Source organism: Muscardinus avellanarius, assembly GCF_963383645.1.
Source record: "Muscardinus avellanarius genome assembly, chromosome: 1".
In the NCBI taxonomy this organism is placed as follows: Eukaryota; Metazoa; Chordata; class Mammalia; order Rodentia; family Gliridae; genus Muscardinus; species Muscardinus avellanarius.
This window is the reverse complement of record NC_137786.1, coordinates 122481890-122501205: the sequence shown is the minus strand read 5'-3', so window position 1 is coordinate 122501205 and position 19316 is coordinate 122481890. Positions and strand designations below refer to the sequence as shown.

Below are 19316 nucleotides of genomic sequence, written 5' to 3'. Positions count from 1 at the left end.
TAACCCTCCCGATCACTAGTAGCGAAAGCTGAGCTGAGTGTGCTGATGGGTTGGAGGGGCAGAGATGCTAGGGCTTGGGGGGGAGATGAGGAGAGCTCAGCAGCCTCAGGACACAGGGAGCACTGAGGCTGAGGACTTCTCACACCGCTGGGACCTGAGAACCATGAGCATGCTGGGGAGGAGTGGGGGCTCTAAGTGAGGTGCATAGCAAGAAAGGGAAACGGTGACTATGAAAGTCAGGAAACCTGGGTGCAAGTCTCAGCTCTGCCACTCAACAGCTACGGGATTCTGGTTAAATGACTCTCCTTCTCTAGGACACAGGCTCCTCCTGCTTAAAAAAAAAAAAAATCAGGTTGGAGCTGGGTTTGGTGGGGCACCTCTGTAATCTCAGTACTTGGGACTCTGAGCCAGGAAGATCCCAGGTTCAAGGCCAGCCTCTCCAACTTAGCAATACTCTATTTCAAAATAAAAAGGGCTGAAGGGGTGCCCTTGGCTCCAATCCCTGGTAGCCCCAGAAAAAAGAAAACTCAAGTATTAGACTGGGTGATCTCTAATTTCTTCTCTAGCTGGGTCCTCTAAGATGTTCATATTGACATGCCAACCAACCTCATTTTGTAAGTGTAACATTGCCACTTTTCGGGGGGTATTAGGGATGGAACCCAGGGGCATTCTATCTCTGAGCTATACCCCCAACTCAATTTTTTATTCTTTATTTTTGACACAGGGTCTCACTGAGTTAGAAAGGGCCTCACTAAGTAGCTGAGGCTGCGAACCTCGATCCTCTTGTTTCAGCCTCCCAAATGATGGGATTACGAGTGTGTGCCACCGCGCCCAACTATGGTGCTACTTTTGAGTCTGAAAATAGCTCCATTCCTGTGTTTATGTTGTACTTTCCCTTGGGAATTTCATTTTTGCCTTCCAGTACTGTTTCAGGGTTGTTTCCTTTGAAAGATTCTAACATATCTCTTCCAAGCTTGAGGGAGGGAGTTTTCCCTTCCCTTGGGCAGAAGTACAGTGATAACTCAGTTGGCCAAGTGCGGTGAGCTGCCTGGGACCAATGGGTTTCCCGGGGCCAACGGAAAATGAAGATGGTTGGTCACTCCAGTGATTTAAAAAAAAAAAAAAAAGGTGAAGATCTGGAGGTGCCCTGTGAGACAAATGGCTGGAAGAGTGTCTCCTGTCTACTGACCTCCATGAATTTCCCTGGCAGTGCGAATTTTGGGTTTCAACATAGAGTAGAGGAAGCAAAATTGAGGGGCTGCCACTCACTCGCACCAAACCCCAGCTGAGACACGGTTGCCAGGAAAGACACTGAAATGCTTCACTAGCACTGATGCTCTGGGGATTTTCCCTCTTGTTTAAAAAAAAAAAAAAAAACAGAAACAACTCAGTGTGTGGGGGGTGGGCGGTGGCGGTGACGAGCTGTGAGGCAGGCAGCGAGCGGGCGGGCACCACGCAGCCCCAGGAGACAGCGTGCTGCTCATTTGCGTAAATTTGCAGCTGGCGCCTGTCACCTCTCCAAAGGCACCGGACACGAGCCTCTCAGCATCAGGCAGTGATCAGTCTGGTGACTGCCAGCTGCAGCCATGAACTACCCCCTAGCCCTGGATGTGGACCTCATGAACTACAACCTGGAGGACCTGGTGAGTAGGGACAGAGTGCTCCCAAGGCCCTGTGTGAAATCCTTAATATCCTGAGCCAGGGTCCAAGGCAGAGGGCGACGACTCAGGAGTCCCCGTCCACTATGGACCTCTAGAACCTCGATAGGCCCATTGGCTCCTGCATTTTTGCTGGCGGTGTACTGTGGATTGAATCCAGGGGTGTTCTACCTCCAAGCTACACCCCAGTCCTGTTTTTTTTTTTTTTTTTTTTTTTTTTGCGGGCCTGGGGATAGAACCCAGGGGCATTCGAGCTCTGAGCTACACCCCCTGCCCTATTTTTTATTCTTTATTTTGAAACAGGATCCCACTGAGTTGCAAAGGGCCTCCCTAAGTAGCTGAGGCTGTTCGTGAATGGTATCCTCCGGTCTCAGCTTCCCAAATGCTGGGTTTACAAGCGTGCGCCACCACGCCCGGCTCCCAGTCCTATTTTAATTTTTATTTTGTAACAGGGTCTCCGCTGGGCCTGGTGTCGCATACTTGGGACACCAAGTATATTTGGGAGACTGAGACAGGAGGATTGCAGGTTCACGGCCAGCCTCAACTACTCGATGAGGCCCTCCACAACTTAGTGAGGCCCTGTTTCAAAATAAAGAATTAGAAATAGGGCTGGGGGTATAGTACAGAGGTAGAATTCCCCGGGTTCAATCCCCAGTACTAAAAAACCAGGGTCTTGCTGTTTGCTGAGGGCCTCTCTAAGTAGCTGAGGTTGGCTTTGAAACTGTGCTCCTCCTGTTTCAGCCTCCCAAGTACTAGGATTATAAGCATGTGCTACTATGCCTGGCTTGGTGCTTGCCTTGGAAGATTTTATTTCTCATTGCAGCAGTTAAGTAAAGCTGTTGCCCTGAATCAGCATCCTTGAGAGGGGGTTGGAAGACCTGGGTTCAGCCCCACATCCTTCCCTTACTTATATGACCAGGAAACCAATACTTTGACTCTGCATTCTTCTGTAGGGGGTCCTTTCCTTCTTTTTTGGGGTTGGAATGGGGACTAAGCAGGAGAGCGTGTTGGAGGTTTTCTTAATGCCAGGAGGCTTGTGCTGCTACGCTATCCATCAGCACAAAATGGTCCATCTCTCGTTACGTGATTTTATCATCTGGGCATGGTGTTCCATACCTGAGAAGAAGCAGAAGAACTCATCTCTGCTCTCAAGCAGCTCATGGTCCATCCAAGAAGAAACTAAGTACTCACTGGAAGCTATTAGACCATGATTATGTACTAAGTGGAGGAAGTGTGGGGCCAGATGTTAAAGAGGGAGAGAACCCCAGGGGCCCAGACCTGGGGAGAAGGAGGTACAGAGTTGGCAAGAGAGCCTGGTACTAATCCTAGAAGGGCCTTAGAGCATGTGGTAGCTCCTCTTGAAGGACTGGAATCTCTAGAGACAAGGTATTCTCAGAAGGGTTTCTTGGTTGGCTAAAAAACTGGTCTCCAGCACCACTCTGCTAACCCACAGGAGCCGCTCGTTGAAGCATGGTGGCTCAGTTGAATTGGCTGTCAGGGAACTCCCAAAGGGTTGGGGCAGCCCAACCCCAGGGGCCTGGTGTGCAGGCAGCAGGAGACTGGCTGTGAGGGTTCTTGGAAACTTCATCATGTTCTTTTCCTCTCTCTGGGGAAAGGACTTTGCTCTGAGACGCATTCTGGGCTAGGCAATGAAGGATCCAGATCCTGGCTCCCAGCAGAGATTGTCTGAGCCCCTCCTTTTGTGACGCCTCCCACGGTGTTTCCAGGCTTGCTCAGAGAAGGCTGCCTTGCCTCCACCAAGGCCCCAGGTTGGGAATTGTCAGCCCAACAAGGGCAGAAGTGAGGGCAAGGACAGATCTGGCCAAGTCTGGCCTCACAGATCCACCCAGTTGAGACCCTTCTAGAATCTATCCAGCCCATCTAGTTAAGACCCTTCTAGAATCTATCCAGCCCATCTAGTTAAGACCCTTCTAGAATCTATCCAGCCCATCTATTTAATCAAGACCTGCGGAAGAGTTTGTGGGTCCAGTGCAGGATAGAGATGCAGGGCCCCTTGTTGAGAAAGTATTAAAAATCTCAGAATGGCAACAGATGAGCATTAGGCTAGGCTTGAGAGCTGAGCACAGTGGCGCACACTTGTAATCCCAGTTCTCGGGAGGCTGAGACAGGAGGGTCACGGGCTCGTGGCCAGCCTCAGCAACAAGAGGCCCTCTGCAAATTAGTGAGACTCTGTTTCAAAATTTAAAGCCGGGCGTGGTGGTGCACGCTTGTAATCCCCGCGCTTGGGAGGCGGAGACAGGAGGATCGTGCAGGTTCGAAGCCAGCCGCGCTGGCGTAAGAGACCCTGTTTCCAAATAAAAATATAAAAATATAGGTCTGGGAGTGTAGCCCGGAGGTAGAAGGGCTTCCAGGAACCCCAGTACCACCAAAAAAAAAATTTTTTTTAAATAGGGTTGGGGTATAGCTCAGAGATAGAATGCCTCTGGGTTCTATCCCAAACAAAATAAACAACAAGCATGAGATTCTTCTAAGTGCTGCCCAGCTGGCACACCTATGAAGCCAGCCTGATTCTAATCACAGCATCTGAGCTGTGCCCCAAATCAGATGAGAACCTCACTGCCCTCCAAAGGCACAGGCTCCCTCCCCAGCCCTTGGCCCCACTGGCGGCACCTGGTTAGGTTGCTGGGCGTCTTCTGCCCACAGCTTCAAGCTGGCCACAAACCCTGACCCAGTTGGATATTTTAATAACCACCTGGAGACCTGGCCGTTCCTGGCTTCTGAGAAACCTCGAGTTTCCCCTAACTGCGCAGCTCACCTCACTGTGTGACCTACTACAGATGAGGGGTTGGGGCTGGGGGGAGGACAGCAGGACATGTTCTATGTCATGAAGAAAATCTGCATCCCCAGGAAGGAGGCCTGGACACTTGCTTCATGCCACACCTTGAAGCTGGTCCTCGGCCAGACAGCTGAGTGTGCCTGAGCCCCTCCATCAGGCTCAAGCCAGGAGCCCACAGGAGCAGGGCCCTCCGGGCCGCAGAGCCTCTGCACCCTGCCACCGTTTGTCTTCACCTGTCTCCCACATTCTCTTCAGGGCTGCTGCCCCTCATGAACACAGGCTGTCCCCCTCTGCCATGCCTGGCAGGGCCAGGAACAACAATGGCCAGCGATGCACAGAGGCCCTGGGATGGCAGAGGTGGCCATGGACTATTATGTAGTGGCTTGTCAGTAAGATGTTTTGGGTCAGTAAGATGTTTTTGTTTTTGTGATTAGTGTTTGTTTACTTACTGGAAATTGAACCCAGAGTCAGTCTACCTCCAAGCTATACCCCTAGTTCTTTTTATTTTTCTTGAAACGGGGTCTCTCTAAGTGGCTGACGGTCTTGATAAATTGCTAAGGCTATTCTTGAACTTGTAATCCTCCAGTTTCAGCCTCTCAAGTACTGGGATTACAGGCATGTACCAACACATCTGGCTGAATTGTTCTGTTTGGCTTTGATGTTTTTTGCGGTGCTGAGGATGGAACCCAGGGCCTTATGTACACTAGGCATGTGCCCTACCTCTGAGCCACCCCAGTCCAGGTCATCGTTTCTCTCTGGAGTCTGTCCAGCGATTTCTATTTCTTTTGCTTCCTCTCCCCCTCCCCACTCTTGTTCAAACCAAGTACTTGGTCCACTTTCCCTAATGACTAGGTTCCATTCTCTGGTGGCAGGTTCAGAACTGGGCTTCTTGGCCATCCTGCATCCCCTTCCTCTCTTGAACTCTGATATCAACTCTGGTCATTTAAAAGGCCTGCTTTGCCGGGCGTGGTGGCGCATGCTTGTAATCCCCGCGCTTGGGAGGCAGAGACAGGAGGATCATGCAGGTTTGAAGCCAGCTGCGTGCACTGGCTTAGGAGACCCTGTTTAAAAAAAAAAAAATATATATATATATATATATATATATATATATATATATATATATATATCTGGGAGTGTAGCCCAGAGGTAGAAGGGCTTCCAGGAACCCCAGTACCATCAAAATAAATAAATAAATAAATAAAAATAATAAAAGGCCTGCTTTCCTAAGGGTGCAAACAGAAAGATCTGGATGACTAAGAACCAGGAAGCAGGGGCCAGTTCCCCAGGGCAGACAGGTCCGGCAGACCTGGACAAGACCCAGACTGCCGAGGCTACCGCCTCTGGTCATAAACTACACCTCCAGCCCCGCCCTCACAGCAGCCCGGAGGGGAGCTGTTGTCCAGCACAGCGAGACTGGTCAGCCCCAAAGCGGCTCCCCTTTACCTCTCCCCACTGCTGATCACCAACCAAGACTTCAGTGGGACCAGGGCACACAGGTGACGCTGTCCACACAGTGTCTCGTGTCACCAAAGAGGTATGAAGAAGAGGAACCAAAACTAGCTCAGGCTGTTTCTGGGCTTTACCCAGGGGGAAGGGAGGGTCCCCCACTTCAACTAGGTCAAAAGTCCCAGAGGAGGGCCAGTAGAGGCCCCAACCGGGTGGTGACTGGAGGGGCCGGCAAAGAGGGAGAGGTCTGAGGCCAGTCCTGGGGAGGGGTCAGCACCTGGGGAAATCTAGGTCAGGCACATAGACTGCAGAGGACCCCCACCAGGAACTCTTGCTCTCCTGGGGAACACAGGCTGGTCTGATGGCGCTCTTCTCACAGGACAGCATGAAAATGTGGCCGGATTGGCCAGGTGTGGTGGCGCATGCTTGTAATCCCAGTACTTGGCAGGCTGAGACAGAAGGATCACAGGTTCACAGCCAGCCTCAGCTACTTAGTGAAGCCCTCCCCAACTTAGTGAGACCCTGTTTCAAAATAAACAATAAAAAATAAGGCTTGGGCTGGACATGGTGGCGCACGCTTGTAATCCCAGCATCTGGGAGGCTGAGACAGGAAGATCATGGTTTGAGGCCAGCCTCAGCTACTACTTAGTGAGGCCCTTTGCAACTCAGTGAGACCCTGTTTCAACATAAAAAATAACAAACTAGGGCTAGGGGTGGAGCTTGGAAGTAGAATGCCCTGGGTTCCATCCCCAGCACCGCACAAAAAACAAATAAATAAAATAAGAAAGTAGGATGGATGGGGGAATATCTCAGGGGTAGAATGCCCTCGAGTTCAATCCCTAGTACCACACACACAAAATAAAATAAAGAATAAGCCTAAAGACTCCATGCAGAGATGAGGGTAGCTTAAGATCTCCCCCAGAGTCACATCCAGAGCAGCACCACACTCCTGAGGCCAAACCTCGTGGGCAGCGATGGAAGAGGGATCTAGCAGGCCACTTCTGGAAGGAGGCAGGGAGAAGCCACTAGGCAGCCAGAGCCTCAGAGGGCCTAGACGGAGCACCAGCCTGCGAAGAAAGCGCCATGAGAAGTTCAAGCATCCTCCCACACCAGCAGCCCCAACTCTCCCTCCACACCCGGCACCCCCAAGCTGCTAAGGCTTGAACGAGGGAGACCCCAGATGGCCCTGCTTTCAGTCCTAGACTTGTGGCTGGGAATGTCCGCACGGACAGAAAAGGAGATGGAGCTTGTGTCATCCCCAGGGGCAGAGCTCTCGTGTGCCGTGGACGCCTCCTGAGGCCGGCATACTCAGCCCTGGGAGGCCTGGGGTTGGGCCTGGGTGTGGGCAGCCCTTCCCTCCTCAGGGTTGATTAGCAAGGTCAGGCTGGGGCATTTGCAGGTGCAGGGCAGGATAAAGAAGCAAAAGCCCCCCAGCTGGAACTGAGCTAGACCAAGATCAGGCTGTAAACCAGCTCAGGCCCACAGGGCATTACAGAGAAGCAGAGAGCCTAGAAGCTGGGAGCCAGAGATAGTTGAAGACTGGGTGCAGCCTCTTTCCTCCCAGAAACCTAGGCTCAAACATTCCTCTCCCTCCCAAGAGCTCCTCCTCATTGTTGGACAGTCCTGCCTGTTAGAAAGTTATCTCTCAGCCAGGCGTGGTGGCGCACGCTTGTAATCCCAGCATTCAGGAGGCTGAGACTGGAGGATCACGGTTCGCGGACAGCCTCAGCTACTTAGTGAGGCCCTCTGCAACTCAGTGAGACCCTGTTTCAAAATAAAGAATAAAAAAATTGGGCAGGAGGTGTAGCTTCGGAGGTCGAATGCCTCTGGGTTCCAGACCCTAAAAAAAAAAAAAAAAAGTTATCTCTCAGCTGGGCGTAGTGTATACATTTGTAACCCTAGTACTTGAGATGCTGAGACAGGAAGATTGCAGGTTTGAGGATAGCCTCAGTAAGTAGTGAGACTCTCATCAACCTAGCAAGACTCTGTTTCAAAATAAAAATAAAATAAAGCTGAGAGTGTAACTCAGAGGTAGAATGCTCCTGGATTCAATCCCCAGTACCAAGAAAGAAAGAAAGAAAGAAAGAAAGAAAGAAAGAAAGAAATTCATCCCTCCATTGACCAAAATGCCACCTCCTTAGTCCTGTCAGTTCCTCCTGGTCTGTCCCCTGGAAGCTTTCTTTCTTTTTCTTTTTCTTTTTCTTTTTTTTTCCCTCTTTCTCCCTTTCTTTCTTTTTTCTTTTCTTTTTCTTTTTTTGTACTGAGGATTGAACCCAGGAGCATTCTAACTCCAAGCCATACCCCTGACCCTTTATTTATTTATTTATTTATTTATTTATTTATTTATTATTTTGGTGGTCCTGGGGTTTCTGGAAGCCGTTCTACCTCCAGGCTATACACCCTATTTTTATACTTTTATTTGGAAACAGGGTCTCTTAAACCAGCAGGGCTGGCTTCGAACCTGCACGATCCTCCTGTCTCCGCCTCCCAGGCTCTGGGATTACAAACGTGCACCACCATGCCCAGCTTTTTAATTTTAAAGGAATTTTTTTTTGTCTTTTTGGAACAGGGATTGAACTCAGAGCACTACACTTGCAAAGTAGGCACTTTGCCACTGAGTTACACCCTATTGCTGATGATCTCACTAAGTTGCTGAGGCTGGCCTTGAACCTGTCATCCTACTGTCTCGGCCTCCCAAATACTGGGATTCCAGGCATGAACCACTGTGCCACTTCTTTCCAATTCTGAAGATGGCTCTAATAGCCTCCGGCCTTCTTTTCTCTAAGACTCTAAACCCCCAGTACATAAAAATTCTGTTTCAGGGTAGAATTTGTTTTCATACTTTCTTTTTTCCCCCCTTTTTCTCTCTCTCTCTCTCTCTCTCTCTCTCTCTCTCTCTCTCTCTCTCTCCTCTCTGTCTCTCTCTCCTCTCTGTCCTCTCTCTCTCTCTCTCTCTCCTCTCTGTCCTCTCTCTCTCTCTCTCTCTCCTCTCTGTCCTCTCTCTCTCTCTCCTCTCTGTCCTCTCTCTCTCCTCTCTGTTCTCTCTCTCTCTCTCTCTCTCTCTCTCTCTCTCTCCTCTCTGTCTCTCTCTCTCTCCTCTCTGTCCTCTCTCTCTCTCTCTCTCCTCTCTGTCCTCTCTCTCTCCTCTCTGTCCTCTCTCTCTCCTCTCTGTTCTCTCTCTCTCTCTCTCTCTCTCTCTCTCCCCCTCTCTCTCTGTCTGTCTCTCTCTCTCTGTGTCTGTCTCTCTCTCTGTGTCTCTCTCTGTGATACTGGGGGTTGAATTTAGAATCATTCTACCTCTGAATTAAACCCTCCGCTTCATTTTTTTTAAAACAATGTCTCCCTAAGTTTCTGAGAGTCTCGCTAAGTTGCTGAGGCTGACCTCGAACCTGTGATCCTCCTGCCTCAGTCTTCCAAGTACTAGGAATTCAGGTACCACCATGCCCGCCCCAGGGCCAAAGTGGCCACCGTTGTCCAGCCAAACCTGGTTGGTGTGCAGTTGTCACTATAGGCCTCTGATCACCTAGAGGAATGTCACAGTAGCCGCCGGTCACGTCAGCTTGTAACTCATCTTAAGCTTTCAGTCACAAACCCCAAGTCCCTTCTGTCACAACTGTTGCCACGGCTCTTCCTCAATTGTTCCCGGGTAATTGATGTTTTAAACCCCAGGCAAAGTCTCTGTTAAACCTCTCTGGTTAGTGAGAGCCTGTGGCTCCAGCTCACAGAAAATGCCTGATGTCTGAAAGTCCACCAGCCACGTCCCCATCCAAGCAGAGAGAATCAGGGAGGTCCCCGAGGAACGCCCTGAACCCCCACACTCCTGGCAGAGCTGCGTGCTGGCCAGCGTGGGGCAGCAAGGCAATCTTGTCATCCAGAGAAGTCACCTGGGGCTTGGGGACCTTAACTGGCGGGGAAGTGCTCAGGTCCTACTGAGAGAAGCATTAGTGGGTCCTACCTCTGAGTTCTACCTCTGAATTAAACCCTCCGCTCCACTTGGCGCTCCTTTACCACCCTCCCCACCCCAATGCCAGAACGGGGTGGGGGGCAGCCCTCCCCTGGCCCAGCACTCCCAGCAGCATCTAACCAGTCCTTACTACTGCCATCACGTTCTCTTGCCTTCTTTGGGCACGAATCCCCGTGTATCATTTGTGGTCTGTGGGGTGTCTGCCTGTGCATTCACTGGTGTGGCTGCATCTGAACACAGGTCCATGTCTATACAGACTGCCTACGGCCGTCAGAGTGGACATGCATACCAGGCATTGAGTTTCTGCTGCTTTTTATGGCAAAGAATGAATGAGCCACTCTGATAGCTGTGAATCGGGAGGACTCCCTCGGTAGCACATGCCTGCCCGCCCGCAGTGTTCAGGATCCCTCCTCGCCTCTCGGGGCCAACCTTGCTTATTACCTCTCTCCATGGCTCTAGGGAGGGTTGTGCCAGAACCCCTGTGTATGGGAAGTGGCTTTAACACGGGTCACTCCCAAGCCCCCAAGGTGTCTGTTTGACACCTCCCACTGCTAGGCACAGCAACTCCCAGCACCCCTCAAACCAGCTTCCTCCCTCTCAGAGCACTTTCCCTCTCAGAGCACTTTGCAAAATCAGCATCTCTTGGCAAGGAGGGAGAGATAGATCTCTCTCTCTAACCCTGGGTTCTCTGGGGTGGGGCCCAGGTGAGGTGTCCCACTGCATGGAATTTTTTTCTCCTTCTTCTTGGTACAGGGATTAAACCCAGGGGAGTTAGTTCTACCTCTGAAATATACACCCAGCCCTTTTTACTTTCTATTTGGAAACAGGGTCATGCTAAGTTGCTGAGGGTTTCACTAAGTTGCTTAGGCTGGCTTCAAACCTACGATCCTCCTGTCTCAGCCTCCCAAGTACTAAGATTATAGATGCATACCACTGTACTTGGCCTCCACAAATGGTTTATTTATTTATTGTGGTACTGGAGATTGAACCCAAGGGTGTTCTACCTCTGAGCTACACCCCCGGTCCTATTTTATTTTTTATTTTTTTTTTATTTTGTTTTTTTAATTTTTTTTATTTAACATAAATGGTATACATTTAAACTATCCTTGGTGCCCTCTCCCCCCCATCCCCATTTTCCCTTCCCCCCTCCCACCAATGATTGTCCAGGGTAACCATGCCATATTCATAATTTTACACATATTCGGATGTAGACCCTCATTAATCAAGTTCAGCCTTCCTCCTCTCCTATCTTTCCATTCAAGCTTTGCTGGTATTTTCTTTATTTTTTATTTTGAAACAGGGTCTCACTAAGGTGCTGAGGGTCTCACTAAGTATGTGCCACTGCACCCTGCCTGTATTGACTTTTTTTTTTTTTTTTTCCAGTACTGGGGATGGAACCCAGGGGCATTCAACCTCCAAGATACACCCCCTGCCCTATTTTTTATTCTTTATTTTGAAACAGGGTCTCACTAAGTTACGGAGGGCCTCATTAAGTAGCTGAGGCTGTCCATGAACCATGATCCTCCAGTCTCAGCCTCCCTAATGCTGAGATTACAAGTGTGCGCTACCACGCCCGGCTCTTATTTTATTTTATTTTGAAACAGGGTCCCCCTTGGTTGATGACAGTCTCACTGTTTGCTAAGGCTGCCCTCAAACCTGAGAATCTCCTACCTCAACCTCCCAGGTACTGGGATTATAAATGTGTACCACCACACCCAGCTAAACTGCGCCTATTCAGTAGCTCTTGGTAATAGCTCCCAACAGAGAAGCCAAGACAGGCACAAGAGGTGGGAACTGCAGGAGCATACAAGGAGGTCCAAGTCCTTTAGAGCCCCAGAGAGGCTGTAATTCTAAGTGGAAGGAGCTAGAAAAGATACAGAAAGGTGGGGTTGAGGTGGACCTTTGAGGAAGGGCAAGAATTAGATAGGCGAGCTTACCTAGTCTCAGAAAGGGCTTAAGCAAAGGTTTGGTGATGGGAGCACGTGGGGCGCTAGTGACAGCAGCTGATATAATAGTATGCCTGGAGCTGCCTGAAGCAGTAGTGGAGAAGACAGCCTGAGAGCCGGGCTTGGTGGCCCATGCTTGAGATCCCAGTACTCGGAAGGCTGAAACGGGAGGATCATGGGTTTGCGCCAGCCTCAGCTACTTAGTGAGGCCCTCTGCAACTTAGTGAGACCTTGTTTCAAAATAAAGAATTTAAAAAAAATAGAGCCAGGCGTGGTGGCGCACGCTTGTAATCCCAGCATTCGGGAGGCTGAGACTGGAGGATCACGGTTCGCGGACATCCTCAGCTACTTAGTGAGGCCCTCTGCAACTCAGTGAGACTCTGTTTCAAAATAAAGAATAAAAAACAGGGCAGGGGGTGTATCTCAGAGGTTGAATGCCCTGGGTTCCATCCCCAGACCCGCAAAAAAAAAAAAAAAAAAAAGTGCAGGAGGTATAGTTTGGAGGTAAAATGCCCCTGGATTGCATCCCCAGTACAAAGAAAGAAGAAAGAGAAAGAAGAAAGAAAGAAAGAAAGAAAGAAAGAAAGAAAGAAAGAAAGAAAGAAAGAAAGAAAGAGACGGCCTGATAGACCAGAGAAATATACATTCTAAAGGAATTGAAAGGCCTTCATAGGAATTTAGACCCTACCTGTGCACGATTTTCAAATGAAAATAGAACCCTTTTCTTTCTTTTTTTTTTTAAGTTGTAAGAACCTCACCAAGTAGGACTGGCCACAAACCCATGATCCTCCTGTTTCAGCCTCCCAAGTACTGGGATTACAAATGTGTAACACCTTGCCTGGCTTCTTTTTTCTTTCTTATTTTTAATATTTATTTATTTACTTATTTACTTATTTATTTAGTACTGGGGATAAAACCCAAGGGCATTCTACCTCCAAGCTACTCACCCTCCCCCATTTTATTCTTTTTCTTTTTTTGTATTTATTTATTTAGTCATACTGGATATTGAACCCAAGGACATTCTACCTCTGAGCTATATCCACAACCCTAATATTTTGCTTTGTTTTGTTTTGTTGTAGAACTGGGTATTGAACCCAGGACATTCTATCTCCAAGCTATACCCCCAGCCATATTTCTTATTCTTAATTTTGAAATAGGGTATCATTGAGTTGCGGAGAGTCTCACTGAGGCTGGCCATGAACCTGTGATTCTCCTGTTTCAGCCTTCCAAGCACTGGTATTACAAGAGTGCATCACTGTGCCCTGCTTTTTGTGTGTGTGTGTGTGGTACTGGGGACTGAACCCCAGGGGCATTCAACCTCCGAGCTACACCCCAGCCCTGTTTTTTATTCTTTATTTTGAAACAGGGTCTCACTAAGTTGTGGAGGGCCTCACTAAGTAGCTGAGGCTGGCTGCGAACTAGTATCCTCCTGTCTCAGCCTCCCAAGGACTGAGATTACAAGGGTGTGCCACCATGTTCGGGTAACCATGGCCTACTTTTATTTTTATTTTGAAACAGTTTCTCACTGGGTTGATAAGAGTCTCACTACTTGCTGAGGCTGTCATTAACCCATGATCCACCTGTCTCAATCTCCCAACTGCTGGGATTACAGGCATGTGCCACCATGCCCAGCTAAACCATTTTCTTAAAATGATTCTCTTAGCTGGATGCAGCCATGCATACCTGTAATCACAGTACTTGGGAGGCTAAGACAGGAGGATTGAAACCTCAAGGACAGCCTCAACCCTCTTTCAAAATAAATAAAAAGAGCCCTGCCTGATGGCGCACACTTGTAATCCCTGCACTTGAGAGGCTGAGACAGGAGGATCGCACAGGTTCGAAGCCAGCCTCAGCTACTTAGTGAGGCTCTCAACAACTTAGTGAGACCCTGTTTCCAAATAAAATACAAAATAGGTCTGGGAGTATAGCCCAGAAGTAGAAAAGCCCCTGGCTTCCACCCCTAGTACCACTAAATAAATAAATAAATAAATAGACAGATAAGTAAATAAATAAATAAATAAAAAGAAGCTGGGTATAGTAGCAAAGGCTTGTAATCCCAGTATTTGGGAGGCTGAGACAGGAGGATCAAGGTTCACAGATAGCTTTAGCTACTTAGTGAGGCCCTCTGCAACTTAGTGAGAACTTGTTTCAAAATAAAGAATATAAAATAGGGCTGGGGATGTAACTAGGAGGTAGAATGCCCCTGGGTTCCATCCCCAGTAACACAAAAATAATAAATAAATAAATAAATAATAAATAAATAAATAAATAAATAGGAGCTGGAGGTGTAGCTTGGAGGTAGAGGGCACCTAGGTTCCATCATCAGTAACACCCTCCCCCCCACAAATAAAAAAAATACCACCATCAAAAAAACCACTATTTTCTTTTTTTGTGTGGTAGTTAGGATAGAACCCAGGGGCCTTCTACCTTCGGGCTATACTCCCAGACTTACTTTATATTTTATTTGGAAACAGAATTTCAGTAGGTTGCTGAGAGCCTCACTAAGTAGCCGAGGCTAGCTTTGAACCTGTGCAATCCTTCTGTCTCAGCCTCCCAAGTACTGGGATTATGAGTGTGTACCACCATGCCTAGCCCCACTATTTTCTTTTTTTCTTTTTTTTTTTTTTTTTGCGGGTCTGGGGATGGAACCCAGGGGCATTCAACCTCCAACCTACACCCCCTGCCCTATTTTTTATTCATTATTTTATTATTTTGAAACTGGTGCCACTGAGTTGCGGAGGGCCTCATTAAGTAGCTGAGGCTGGCCGTGAACCACGATCCTCTGGTCTCAGCCTCCCGAATGCTGGGATTACAAGCGTGCGCCACCACGCCTGGCTCCCACTATTTTCTTAAACTATATTTTGTGAATCTGGGCGTGGTGGTGCACACTTGTTATCCCAGTACTTGGGAGGCTGAGACAGGAGGATTGATTACACAGGTTTGAAGCCAGCCTCAGCTACTTAGTGAGGTTCTCAGCAACTTAGACCCTGTTTCCAAATAAAACATAAAATAGGCTGGGAGTGTAGCCCGGAGGTAGAAAGCCCCTGGGTTCCATCCCCAGGCGCGCGCTCTCTCTCTCTCTCTCTCTCTCTCTCTCTCTCTCTCTCTCTCTCTCTCTCTCTCACACACACACACACACACACACACACACACACACACACACACACAGACACACACGCACACACTATATTCTGTGGGATGCCTGCAGCTGTTTCTGGAAGCCAGCAATATGTGTGAACAATCTTTCCCTGAGAGCACCTGCTAAGAAACTCACTTCCTCCCCAACATAGCGTTGCATTCTGTTGTGTGAACACAGGAGTTTGGGTTAGTCTCAGCACTGCGATTCTCCTGTCTCAGGGTCCCAATTACAGGCATGCACCACACTGCCCACCTGGTATCACTGGTTTTGCATGGCGTAGGGAGGGTTTGACCAGGCAGGTGGGAAGGACAGAGCTGGGAGGGGAAGAGGAGCAGGTGCAGGGGCAGCTGTGAGTGAAAGGTATGAAAACAGGCACTGTGTCTTCCTCTGCGGTTAGCTGGGTAAACAACCTGAACGCGGGGCAGGGGGCAGGCGTAGTGGGGGTTGATGGAGAGGAGGAGGGAGAGGAAGAGGGAATTTCCGGACATACGGGCATATGTCCCTCCTGTGCCTGGTCTCTCTGTATCTCCCTCACTTCCTCCTGCCTCTCTGCTCCTGGGCTTTCTGCTTCCCGGCCCCCTTGGCCTACGGAGTTTGCTGGGAGGAGCAGTACCCAGGAGCACTCTACTGTCACTCTCCCAGCAGCCTTTGAGCGGAAGCCTGGCAGGGCTGCTCAGTAAAGCCGGCTGAGTCTAGAGGTAGATAGAAAGGCTTCAAACAAGCTTGATCTTGAGCAAGACACATCTGTAAACTAAGTAATATTACAGACCCTGAGCTTCTCCTGAGGATTAAATCAGATAGGAGGCCATTACCCAAGTGCCTGTGATAATGAAGATACTCAGGAATAGAGGGACAAACAAAGGGAGCTAACAGGCCACAGCAGCAACCGTTCAGCCCCTCCCCTAGGTTTTCATGCCCCCCCTGTTCTGTTCAGAATTGGAACAGATGATCGGGCATGGTGGCACACACCAATAAATGTCACTACTTGGAATACTAAAATAGGAGGATTGCAGGTTCAAGGCTCACCTCAGAAACATACCAAAACCCTCAACAACTTAGTGAGACCGTGTTTCAAAGCAAAAAATAATTCCGGTGTGGTGGCTGGCACATGCCTATAATCCCAGTACTTGGGAGGCTGAGATGAGAGGATCGAAGCTTCACAGCAGCTCAGTACGACTCTGCAACTTTGTGAGATCGTGTTTCAAAATAAAAATAAAATAAGTCTGGGAGTATAGCTCAAAGGTAAAACACCCCTAGGTTCAATCCCCAGTACCACACACACAAACAAAAGTAAAAATTAAAAAGGACCAGGGGTATAGCTTGGAGGGGGAATACCCCATGATTCAATCCCTGGTACAAACAACAACAACAACAACAACAACAACAACAACTAAATAGATGGCTGCTTTTCCCAACCAGACTTAATCCCCAAATGGCAACTCTGACTTTGTCGTGGATCCTTCAGTCTTCCACAGCTGAGAATGCATAAACACAAAATAAGAGAGTTCAGAGTTTATGAAGGACATCCCTGCCATATATCTCCATTCATCCTCATTACTATCTAGAATGGTTAGTCCCTTTTCTAGATGAAAACTGAAGTTATGGGCTGGGGATATGGCTCAGGATAGAACACTTGTCTACCATTAGTGAGGCCCCAGGTTCAGTCCTCGACAGAAATAAATAAATAAATAAATAAATAAACAAATAAATAAATACATTTTTAAAAAGTTGGAAAAGAAAAGGACAAACCAAAGGAAATTGGAATTTGATAAGTGGAACATCCTGGCGTGCTGGAGCCAAAGCAATTAGCCTGGGGGATAGGAAAAGGCTACTCGGCAGTTAGGGTTGCTCTGGGAGAGGAAAGACAGGGCTAGTTCCTCACCTTCCTGTCTCCTTGCCTTGCAGTACAAGGAATTTGCCAGCTACAATGACAGCACAGAGACCCCTCTACTGGAAAGTCACTTTTGCTCCACCGTGGAGGGGCCTCTGCTGACCTCCTTCAAGGCCGTGTTCATGCCAGTGGCCTATGGCTTTGTCTTTCTCCTGGGTTTGATGGGCAACATCCTGGTGCTGGTGATCCTAGAGCGGCACCGGCAGACACGCAGCTCCACTGAGACCTTCCTGTTTCACCTGGCGGTGGCCGACCTCCTCCTGGTCTTTATCCTGCCCTTTGCTGTGGCAGAAGGCTCCGTGGGCTGGGTCCTGGGAACCTTCCTCTGCAAAGCCGTGATTGCTCTGCACAAGATCAACTTCTACTGCAGCAGCCTGCTCCTGGCGTGCATCGCCGTGGACCGCTACCTGGCCATCGTGCACGCCGTCCATGCCTACCGCCACCGCCGCCTCCTCTCCATCCACATCACCTGCGCCACCATCTGGCTGGCTGGCTTTCTCTTTGCCTTGCCAGAGATCCTCTTCACCAAGGTCAGCCAGCCCCATCTCAACAACTCCCTGCCACGCTGTACCTTCTCTCAAGAGAATGAGGCTGAAACCAAGGCCTGGTTCACCTCCCGCTTCCTCTACCACGTGGGGGGCTTCCTGCTGCCGATGCTGGTGATGGGCTGGTGCTACACTGGGGTGGTACACAGGCTGTGCCGGGCCCAGCGGCGCCCGCAGCGGCAGAAGGCGGTCAGGGTGGCCATCTTGGTGACCAGCATCTTCTTTCTCTGCTGGTCGCCCTATCACATCGTCATCTTCCTGGACACGCTGGCCAGGCTGAAGGCCGTGGGCAACAGCTGCGCGCTGAATGGCTCTCTCCCTGCGGCCATCGCCGTGTGTGAGTTCCTGGGCCTAGCCCACTGCTGCCTCAACCCCATGCTCTACACCTTTGCTGGTGTAAAGTTCCGCAGTGACCTGTCTAGGCTCCTCACCAAACTGGGCTGTGCCGGCCCCGCCTCCCTGTGCCAGCTCTTCCCCAGCTGGCGCAAGAGCAGTCTCTCCGAGTCAGAGAATGCCACCTCCCTCACCACCTTCTAGGGCCTGGTTATCCCCCTTTTCTGCTTCCCTTGGAGCGAGGTGCTACTGGGGTCCTAAGAGCTACCTTGGCTAGCACCTCTCTCTAGGACATCCCTGTAGATTCTGTCGGCCCTAGAACAAGGCTGGATTCCAGGAAGGGAAATACAGCCCAAAAACAAAGGATGCCTATACCCATTGGCATCACCTGAGTCCACACACCTTCCATCCTAACCAGACAAAGCCCAGGACCCAAGAAAGTCAATTGCCTCCCAGAATGCACTCCTCCATTTTAAAGGCTGGATCACCACTGCTAAACCCCCTTCCTACACCACCTATTGAAGGACATCACGAGAAGCTGGCACCAGGGAGGTTAAGGCTGAGGGACAGCCAGCCGGCAACAGAGTATGGCCTTAACATGACTCCATGCTAAGTTCTGCCAGCCCCCAGCCCTGTGGCTGTTTTGACCAAGCAGGAAGCTTGGACCAACCCACTTAGGTAGCTGCCTTCACTGTGACTGAAACAGAACTGAGTCCGCTCCATGTTACTGGGTCCTGCTTGCAGACCGAGGACAGTCTCGGGCGACCCTGGAGGCCAGCCCGTGTGCCAAGGAAGAGCTAAAGACAAACTGGCAGGAGAGGGGCCCCATGGAGAAATAGAAAGACTCCTCCGACTAGTCCCCAAAGAGAGACAGTCAAACCCAGCTGTCTTCTCATCCCAGGGACCAATGGAGGTGGGTGGACAGCTCCCAGAGGGAATCAAGGAGACAGGGGCCTGGCCCTGCTGGGTTCTGGGCACTGAAGAGGAAAGAGGCAGATTCCTCTCCTCCCTGCCCCACAAACTACAGAGCCCACAGAAACTAGAGCAACAGGGCATCCGGACACAGCAGAAGGAGCACTAGGCTAAGAGTCAGAAGGGAGACAGAGACTCCCTTGGGAGAAAGACAGGCTGAAAAGTGTCTCTGGTAGTCATCCTCTCCCAATCCCCTCCATGGCATGACCCTAAACAGGGCAGTGTGAGAAGCAGAGCTAGGCAGGGAAGTCCCCAGGCCCCTTCCGCACCCTCTCAGAACAGTGGAAGCCGCTCCACGCTCACCAGGCAGGCCTGTCAGACAGCTCTGGGCCCTCTCTCCTAGCCCTGGACCTGGGGTCAGGGATCAGGGACCCCTGCACCTGCTGGGGACCCATCTGGGTTGCCCAGTCTCACTCAAGTCAATCAGCCAAGCTCCCTGGGAAGCTGCCACTGGAAATCAGCACTGCACCCTCACTGCAAGGGAGGGGAAAGCCCTAGGGGGTCCCTTTTTATTCTAGCATCCAACACTGAGCTGGATTGTGGAAAAGCCAGACATGGAAGCAAAAAGACAAGAAACTGGATTCTGAATTTTGTCTTTTTAATAAAAAGGCACCTATAAAACAGG

At 49.8% G+C, this 19316-nt stretch overlaps 1 protein-coding gene across 2 annotated transcripts; it reads left to right on the top strand.

Moving 5' to 3' along the window:
• Positions 1 to 1586: 1586 nt before the first annotated feature.
• Positions 1587 to 17923, top strand: CXCR5 (C-X-C motif chemokine receptor 5; the record flags this gene model as incomplete). Of its 2 annotated transcripts, none has more annotated exons than XM_080697466.1 (2): positions 1587 to 1643; positions 16862 to 17923. In XM_080697466.1, the coding sequence occupies 2 exons, from the start codon at positions 1587 to 1589 to the stop codon at positions 17921 to 17923; spliced, it is 1119 nt and encodes a 372-aa protein (XP_080553592.1). The 2 variants fall into 2 exon arrangements, with proteins under 2 accessions (XP_080553592.1, XP_080553591.1); XM_080697465.1 differs by having other exon boundaries at positions 16856 to 17923.
• Between the last annotated feature and the right edge of the window lie 1393 nt (positions 17924 to 19316).